This window comes from Miscanthus floridulus, chromosome 17 (genome assembly GCF_019320115.1).
Source record: "Miscanthus floridulus cultivar M001 chromosome 17, ASM1932011v1, whole genome shotgun sequence".
NCBI classification, from domain to species: Eukaryota; Viridiplantae; Streptophyta; class Magnoliopsida; order Poales; family Poaceae; genus Miscanthus; species Miscanthus floridulus.
In genome coordinates, this window is record NC_089596.1 from 3,248,407 (window position 1) to 3,258,177 (window position 9,771).

Below are 9,771 nucleotides of genomic sequence, written 5' to 3' on the forward strand. Positions count from 1 at the left end.
GTGTTGTACTCATCAAGCATTGTTGTGGTCAAGTGCCCTTGGTGTACTAAAAGGGTTTGGGTTCTGACTCCTAAAAGGGTTTGGGTTCTGACTCCTAAAAAAGCCATGCTAAGAGCATCTCCAAGAGTTCCCTAAACATCATCCTAATCCTTATTTTTTAGAAAGATGAAAAAAACCCCTCTCCAATAACTCCTAATCTTTTAGGACTTGGGAAATTCCTCCCCTTCCGCGTAACTTTACGCGGACGAAGCCACGCGCGGAGACGCCGTGCACCTCCCTGGCACTGGTGCGCTCGTCGTGCCACATCTTGTCGTGCAGGCCCCCGAGGTAGCGCTCCCCGCCCAGCACCCTGGCCGCCGGGTCGTGCACGACGTGGCCCCACAACGCCCGTGCCGCCACCGTCTGGCACGTGCTTTGTAGCACGGGCCCCCACTCCGCCTCCACCCGCGCGTGCAGCGCCCGCACGCCCTCTGGCGCCAGCTACACTATCGCCGCCGCGAACTCGCCCTCGCCTTCTCCTCCTCCTCCTCCTTCTTCGACTCCGCTGTTGTTGTCGTTCCTCCCCACGTCGCCATTCATGCACGGCAGCTCCACCTCTTCCTCTTTCTCCTGCTTCGATGACATGGTGGCCAGCAGCAGCAGCGCTAGCTGCTAGCTAGGGCTCTCTACCGGCACTGAGATTGGACAAGAGCACGCGCGCGGCCACACAATGTGTAGCAGCTCGCTAGCTATATATGCTTGCTATGCTAGGTAGCCAATGAAGTGCTCGGGCCGGCGTGGATACGCGCGGCGACGGAGAGGTTCGCGTGGAAAAAAAGAAGACTACAGAAAAAATGTCAAATGGGACCATCATTGATTTTTTAAAGTAAAATATTATGAACTATTGGAGGTGAACTTTTTTTTTCTTCTAAAATCTTTTTAGGAGTTTGCAAACATAGACTTTTTAGAAGCAACGTTTAAAGAACTCTTGGAGATGCTCTAAATAAGATGCTAAAAACAGCTTGGGCGGAGTTCTTTTTGAACAAAGAACCATAGTCCAAAAATCTAGCTTCTACTTCTACTCTGGGAAATGATCTATAAAGCTATTTTCCCAAATGTTTTTTAGCTCAACTAGAGAAGCTGCTTTATTTGAAAAGCCAAAGCTATTAAGCTATTTTAGGAGGAGCCGGAGCCTGGACAAACTAGCACTATTTGTGTCCGTCAGTGTCAGCAAAATGCTATTTTTTTAACCCCATGATAAGCGTGACGTAAAACTATTCACCGATCACCACGTTGGGTGATATTTGAATCAGGCAAATTAATAAGCATGTGCCAAAAAGTGCTAATCGTTATTTTTTCAAAGGCGCGAACTAAACACTATAGCTGTTGCTAACGTTGCAAATATGAACTAGTAGTACTTATAGACAAAAAAAAAACGGAGAAGAGAATTCATAGATTTTTATGAGATATTATTCGCTGTTCTCAAATATTTTGTTACACTGTGGACACACTGAAAATATCACAGGAGTGCGAGTGTGCGGACACTAGTATCCTCTTCTGATGTCGCTGAATAAAGTTTTTTTCTGACGGCACAAAAAATGCAACACGACAACTTATAAAATCTTTTGGTCTGCTGAGCTGACTGCTGGCGTTTTGGGCAATCCTGAAAACCTGAAACTCTATTATGCTCATGCATGCAATGCAAACATGCAACGCGCCATTGTGCAGTGTGTTTACAGCGCCATCTTGTGGCTCTGATCGGAGAAGCACAGTAATTGTATCCGAGTACACTTCCACTAACGATAGTTTTCGTGGCACACTGAAACAGGCAACCTACTACTAGCTTTGCTGTTGTTTGCCTAGGCATCAGAGGTCCACATGTCCCCCTGTCGCCAATCAGATGTTCACTCTGCCTAAGACATGCCTGCTGAAATGTTACTTAGGCTGAAATTTAACTTATGTTGATGTTTATGCTGAAATGTTGTGAGAGGAAAATACCGTTCCACGGCTGAAAAGTAGTGCTGAATAAGCTCAAGTGAAGGTTGTCAGCAATTGGCATGCTTCATCTTTTGTACATATGTTAATCGTGCACTTGGATTTGCTAAACAGCTTTAGATTGAGGTAACCAAGTGGAGTTGGAGCTCTGAGCTTGTGGCCAAATTTCTTGTGGCCACTGTTGGACCTGACCTGCATGGAACACGCCGACTGCCCACAGCTTTCACGCGTTTGGACATTTTGCCTTCAGGTTACTGCTATGCAAGTTGGTAGAGACCGGGGGAGGCTCTTGTTGGTTTGCCGAGGCCTGGTTGTGTAGTGTAATCTCTATGATTCTGCACTCAGAAAGACACAGACGGTGAGAAGCCTAGTGCGTTTTTCAGACAGAGGACACAGGTCGAGAAAAGCTATGTGCCTGCCTGAAAGGTGAAAGGGACGCCATTGACGTAGGACCCCTATCGACGACCCTTTGGGATGGGCAGGGTACGCCCTCCGACCGCGCCACAAATTCAGATGAATTCGCGGCAAGAAAGGACATCAAAATCTCGGCCATGTGATGCGAGTAACGTGTTTGAGATATTCTGTTGCGCCCAAACAGCAAGGTAAGGTAAGGTAGTGACTACTGATTCGTCGCCCATATTTTCCATGCTCCAGTTCAGAGTTCAGATCCTTTCAGATTTCCATGTTCTACGTTCAGCTCGCTCGTTCAGAGTTTCAGACGCGATCACATCTATCTATCTATCTATGAATGTATGTATCTATGGACAAGAAAGTGACAGACGGACAAACAATTCAGGCCGGAAGGACAGGTTTGTGAAAAAATTCACATTTGAAGCCTGACGTCTCAGCAACCGTTCAACGTTCAGACTAACAGAGCGAATGTAAGGCGTGATGAGATATCGAATATCAGTGCACCATAGCAGAAGAGGAAAAGTGATGGAAATCCAGGTTTAAGAAAGGAAAAGGAAACTAGTGATAAAATGGACGCGGCAAGCATATCTCTACACTTTGTTTCTGTCAGTTGTCCAGCTTTGAAAAACAACACGAAGACTCTCCTGCTGCTCAGCCCAGGCTCAGCTGCTGCGTTTTCAGAATTCGGATATATATAAAAAAAAAAGAGAAGTGGACCAACCGAAATCATCAAAGCCCATTGGGCTGGATGGAGCCCGTGTCCCAGTCTGCTCGCGGCGGCCCGTGGGTAGCGAAGCCGCCTCCTTATCCAGCGGAGCGCGTCGCCCGCTCGACGTCATCAACCCAACCCAGTCCACCCCTGACGACTTCCGCACATCCCCACCGCCCAGCCTACCACGTGGCGCGATCCTACCCGCGCCGCAGCGTGGCGAGCACGAGTACGAACTCTCCCTCTCTCTCGCCGGGCCACACTCGTGCTGCAGTTCCCACTCCAGAAGCTGCCGAGAGGAGCCTGCGGATTACACGCATCTCGCTGCCGCCCCCATGGCCGATCTCCGCCCGCCGGAGCCGGGCACGAACGGCGCCGGCCTCGGCGTGGTCGCCGCGCTTCCGGCCGTGGACGCCGTCGCGGCCGCCGAGGCCGCCGCCGCCGCCGCCGCCGCCGCGGGCGGGGGAGCGCAGCCGCCCTACTCCAAGCGCCGCCGCCGCCCCAGCGTCCGCCTCGGGGACATCGACGCCCCGCCCCCGCGCCGCAACCACAAGCCGTCCTCGTCGTCGCACCCGCGACCGCCGCGCCGCGCGCACCCGGACGACCTCGACCCGCACACGCACAGCCGCCGGGGGCCCAAGCCGCCGGCGCAGCGCCGCCCGCGGACCGCGTGGATCCCCGCCGCGCCCTCCTCGGTGGGGGCCGCCGAGGGCTACGAGGACGACGAGGAGCGCTACTACGACGACGAGGACCAGTCCGACTCCGCCGCGGCCGCCACCGCCGCCGCCGCTGCGAAGGCTAGGGTTTCGGGCAGCCGCGACGCCAGCGGAGACGAGTCGGACGGGGTGGCGGACTGGGGCCTCCCCAACGGCCGCCTCCCCTCCGTGATGGGGTATGGCGGCGTCAAGTCCTGGCTCGATGGCTTGGGGCTTTCTCGGTACGCGCCGGTGTTTGAGATCCATGAGGTGGACGACGAGGTGCTCCCGCTGCTAACGCTGGAGGACCTCAAGGACATGGGCATTGGGGCTGTTGGCTCCAGGAGGAAGATGTATGCCGCCATCCTCAAGCTCCGGAGCGACAATGCGTCCTGAGTTGGTGAGCTCTTAGCGTCTCCTGATATCTCATTAATTTTTTTTTTCAATTCCTTCCCGTAGAGAGCTAGTAGTGATGAAGTCATGAAGGGAATAACTAGTGCTGCTTTTCGTCAATCCTGACTGTGCTGTATATAGGTTTCATTGATGACAGCCTCATCTTTGTTGTATTATGACGCTGTTGAGAAGCTGCTCAAAAGGAATAATTTGGAAAGCATTGAAATAATGGATTGCGGTGAACTACTTGCATTAACATGATGCCACTGTTTTGTCATGTTCAGGCTCATAATAGATCTGACAAATGTGCACCTTTTTATTACTTGCATGATTTTGTTATACTTGCTACTTTCTATCAGAGCTTTTCCATAATTCAATAGAAGGCTATTGTAAAGGTAATGGAAAGAGGGATAGGCAAATTCTGCACAAGCTAGAAAGCACAAACAGAGCAAATCGTGGCTTCATAACCAATTTTTCTGCCAATTTTTTGCACTGCCATCAACAAAGGAGAAAAAAATGCATGATAGGCTAGGATCCTCCGGTACTATGATAGAGATTCTGTAGTAAAAAATACAATTCTCCGCTTTTGGTTTCTGAATTGTTCAAGGAATGTCAGTGGATAGATTAGTGTGCCCCTATGGGCACATGCAGCTTATATCTACACCAGATGGAAAATGCAAATGCACCTTCGGGAGCCCATGCACACTGAGGACAAGCTTGCTTAGCTCAGGTTATTGGAGAAGCACGTCGGCTGGGTGGCAACTAGAGCTTAGGTGCTGTGACTTGAGTCTTTTTAGAATCTTGCCCCGTGTTCTTTATGTATAGTGTGCACAAGAGCAGATACGATAGATACATAGAGAAAATACAAGTCAACGTGCCATCCATACTCATTGTGGCACATCAATGCACTTTTTTTTCCCCCTTTGAATCTCTTCTTGATAATAATGGTAGGTATATATTCTCCAAATCATGCAGGGACCGACTTCTTTGTTTTGACCTTGCCCATCTTGCCAGAAGTCACTTGAAAGAAGATTTCTTTTGAAATATGTGTGCCTCTTGAGCCTCCCTTAAGGCCACGATTTGATGAACAGAATCCATTGTTCTTGGGGGCTATTGAGGTCAACCCACAATCTCCATTGGGAATTATTCCTTGTCGAATGAGAGCAGCAATTATTCACTTAACTTCTTCCGATAATGAAGTCAACGCCAAGTGCCACAGTTAATTTTTTATCAATACATTTTGCGTCATGATTTAACCCACTTGTAAATCTTGAGCATAAATGATGTTGGGATCATCCATAAATGTTATTTCCATTATTGTTGTGCATTTTATGTTATTAATGCATCAATTGCCCATTGATTGTTATTGATGAGGAGCACTGTATGGTATAAGCTTTTTGACTGAGCTGTGTACATTATGTGATATACTCCATCGTTTCTGCTTCTTATGGGACCCAGGCACCCAGTTGTGACATTATTTGGTCCTTTAACAGAACTTCTAATTGGCTGCCTAGATTTTTACTTGCCTTTTCAAGTGAACTTGGTTAGACTTTCTCTTCTCCCTTTATATGTAAATTATCACTCTGCTGTGAAGAAACTGCCCTATGTATGGAGTTCATCTTCTGTTCCAATGAATGCTTATAACATGTGAAATTCTGACATATGCTGTCTTTTAGAATTACTGAAATTTGAGTTTTATTTATGATTACAAGTTTAGCATTAGTAACTAATACAGCCTATATCCTAGTCTTGCTGTTTCCATTTCTGCTTATGTTCTTTAAGTTCCATTGGTTAATTGGCTATGCATTCATATGCCTTGTGTATTTAATGTACATTTCCCATTATAGAATAGAGCTATCCTATGCCTCAACTTTGTCCTAATTTCAGCATGAATATTTATATCCATATTTCAAACCCATAATGAATTAAAATCGATTTTTATGTGAGATTTAATAAACTTACCATTTATTTATGTTGCTGTAAATGGCACAATCACTTAGGCATTCATTGCTATATAATGCAATAATGACATATATGCTCAACTTTCTTTCTCCTACATCATGTGATAGATAAACAAAATTGGCTACCAGCCACTGCACTAAAACCGTGTCGCTGCTAGACATACTATAAAGCCATGTTAATTTATTGGTGAACACAGCAATACTAGGATGTCCACCAGGAAATGAATAGTAGTTTGTTTGGGTCGTGACACTGTTTGCAGTGTGTGTTGTTTTGTAGCAATTTTATATTGTAGAGGTAGATAGTAATTCATTATGTGCAAGCTGAGCCATTGTGTGGTAGCTACCATTTTAAATTGGAGGAATAATTGAGACAAGTGGTCATATATCTGAAGTAAAGAATAGAATCTAAGTTGGAAAGATATTTTTATCTACTTATAGATTATTAGGCAACTGAAGTTTTTATGTCAGTTACTTTAAGGCCAATCCTTTCGTTGTCTCAGATATTTTTCTCTCTTCTCTTTATTAGCTACTGGTTAAGGCGTGCTGGGCAGCTGCAAGAAAGGTGCAAGGAAATGATATGGTGAGGCATTGATACATTGTAAGTTCAAAGAGTAGCTGATGGATCCTGAAATCATAGTTTTTTGGTCTTTTTGAAATGTCATCTCCAAAATGTGATGGTTGTCAAATATGATAGTCTGGTACATTTTGCCGTAAGTATAAGTATGTTAGGATTATTGAGTGGGAGTGGTTCTTGGCTTGTGGATGAAAGAGGCTCAGGGTAGAAAGGACTTGCCAAGCCCAAGGTACCTTTATGCCATCTACCAAAACAACATTTCCCAGAAAAACCTCAAGAAATCGAGAGTATCCCAACAAATTGTAGTTATGTTTGGGCGGGGTGGAATTATTGTGTCACGTTGGGAGATGATGTGCTACAGCCATGGCGCTGGGCTGGTAACACTACAATGGCAAATCAAGTGAAGAATTTCGCCATAAGCTCGAGCTGTTGACAATTGCGTCTCCTCCAACACAAGTGATCCTTGTCAAGGTAACTAGTGATGTGTTTTGTAGGCTGGAGTACCTCACCTATGTTTTGGCTAACTAAAACCGAAGAAGAGCAGGCCTGACATGGGACAACGTAAGAGGTACTTAGTTAGCCCAGATGATTTGCCCGGAGACACTTGGTGCTCCTGACTGCCATGGCAGCAGGAGCACTCAGAGGTTGCTACAGGCAAATCATCCTTGGCTATCAAAGATGCCCTCCTACTTCCATGCAAGGCCTCTCTTCTGCCTGCAGCTCGAGCTTCTTGTGCACTGATGCTCTGCGTTTGCATGCCTGGGCATGTGCGATTGCTTGTCCTCCAACCAACGCAAGTGCTCCTTGTCAAGGTAACTAGCGAGATGTTTTATAGGCTGGAAAACCTCACCTGTGTTTTGGCTACCTAAAACCAAAGAGGAGCAGGCCTGACATGGTACAGCATAAGAGGTACTCAGCTAGCCCGGATGATTTGCCCGGAGAAGCAGCACTTGGTCGCCCTGATTGCCATTTGCCATGGCAGCAGGGGCGCTCAGAGGTTGCTTAGCTACAGACAAATCATCCTTGGCTATCAAAGATAGCCTCCTACTTCCATGTGAGGCCTCTCTTCTGCCGCTCGTGCTTCTTGTGCACTGATGCTCTGCATTGCATGCCTGGGTATGTATTTATAAGTAGCCATCAGGCTGTAGTTTTGACTTTTGCTAGGGGGCAGCAGCCGAGCAGCGTGTTTGACACAGCAGGAAGGAATATTGGCCTTTGTGACAAGTTAAAGCAGCAGATCATTGTGGTGGCTGGATGAGAGATCTGTATTGGCTGCCTTCTCCTTTTTAGAGAGCATCCAGGGATTTGGATCTTATATTCTCCCAGTTCTTCAAATTGGTTGACTCGTGCATTATTCACCAGCAGGATGGCAAATATATTGTTCATGCCTAGGCGAGCATATCGAATATATGTGCATGTGAAGAACATAGCAGTATGTTAAGGAGATAAGGATCAGATAGTCAGGTAGGGACATGGAATGGACCGGAGAAATCTTTATAGTTTGTGGAAGAGGCAAGGCGATTGGAGATTTGGGCAAATCCATCACTGCTGCTAGATGTATCTGATCGGCACAAGCAAGAGCTGCACTCTTCTTGTGCAGGCTGAGGATGGGCACCCCTCGGAGGGGGTGTGGGTAGGATTCTATGCTTGATAAATAAATTCTGACTCCTTGATTGATCTCCTTCATCCGTGACTTCTTTGATCATCTTGTCATCAACTATTGGGGATGACACCGTTCTCATGCATTGTGGCCTAGCGTTAACTCTTGATCCTTCAATCCATATTCTAGTTACACATGCTAAGTTGTTCTCAACCCGCTTTGAGGACACTCCTTTAACTTCATGATTTATGACCCAACATAAAAATGTTTCTTCAAAACACACATGTTAGTCACAAAAGCAAAGTTTGGCATCAGTAACCACATAAAACACTTGAGAGGTCGATCTAGAAGCTCACGACTACTTACGAAGAGGAGTTATATTGACGAAGGCTAATCTATCCAAGCGCGAATGGCAAGGTAGTCTTGCTTTTTGTCCCAAAGATAAGACAGTTAGACACCTGTCGCTTATTCGGTTGGTCCATTATTTAGGTGGCTACTTGACTAAGTGAATCTTACAGTGTTTCTTGACTAAGTTAGGGCTGCTAGGTTTCCTCGGCATGCAGATGTAGGAACCCCCTTTCCTATGGCACAAATCCTTCGCGGCTATACACATAAGAACAGGGGCAGTCCTATACCCAACGTGGCAAGCCCCTTTTGCGCCATAAAGGTAACCTCTAACAAGCTAGAAAAGGTCCTATTACTGAGCTAAAGTTAGAGCCATGTGACTCTCACGGTTGCACTATCAGTCCTAGCTTTTGCCAACAGATAAGTCCTTATGGAGGGCTGGGAGCAACATGATCCAAAGTCATTTGCACCTTCGCCCTATGAATCAGTTGTTATAAATCATGTTTTACTTTTAGTTCCATAGAACCATTAACCATTGTATAGATCATGTTCAGTTAGAGCACTAGCAATCTACCCATATGCAATTAACCCAAAGGAGCCAAGGGAACATGTCATCAAATAACTAGGATGTCCTTATGGTTATCAAATTTAGACACATGCACATGAGTGAATGATTAAAGTGAATAGGACATCAAGGTAGGCCCATGCTATACTTGCCTTGGTTAGCAAACTCCTGCTGGTCGTCGAAGAACTCTTGATCTCCAACGTTCTCCTCACCGTCTGAACACGACCAACACGGCTACACACAACATTCTAGGAACATTCATGCAAAGTAAACAATCCTACAGTTAGAACAGTACACCAGCAATATAGAAAACAAGATAAAATGTTTATGAAAAGATTCTATATCTTGCTACGATCACGTTAACGTGAAGTTCATGGAAAACGGAGCTAAAACACGAAAGTTATGATTTAAACGGGATTTCCTATAACAATTTATTTAATTAAATCTAACCATGAAATTTAAAAGTTGCAAACATGATTAACAGTGGTACTAACACGTAGATTATGAAATTATGAAACTAACGCAATTTGAACGGGTCAATTCG

At 46.0% G+C, this 9,771-nt stretch overlaps 1 protein-coding gene across 2 annotated transcripts; it reads left to right on the forward strand.

The window, feature by feature from the left end:
- The first annotated feature begins 3,365 nt into the window (after positions 1 to 3,365).
- On the forward strand, positions 3,366 to 6,878 carry LOC136517591 (uncharacterized). 2 transcript variants are annotated; one of them, XM_066511200.1, is made up of 2 exons: positions 3,366 to 4,189; positions 6,670 to 6,878. In XM_066511200.1, exon 1 carries the CDS (start codon positions 3,430 to 3,432, stop codon positions 4,183 to 4,185), a length of 756 nt encoding a protein of 251 aa, XP_066367297.1. In that variant the 5' UTR covers positions 3,366 to 3,429; the 3' UTR covers positions 4,186 to 4,189; positions 6,670 to 6,878. The 2 variants fall into 2 exon arrangements, with proteins under 2 accessions (XP_066367297.1, XP_066367298.1); XM_066511201.1 differs by lacking the exon at positions 6,670 to 6,878 and adding an exon at positions 5,158 to 6,013.
- The last annotated feature ends 2,893 nt before the right edge of the window (positions 6,879 to 9,771 follow it).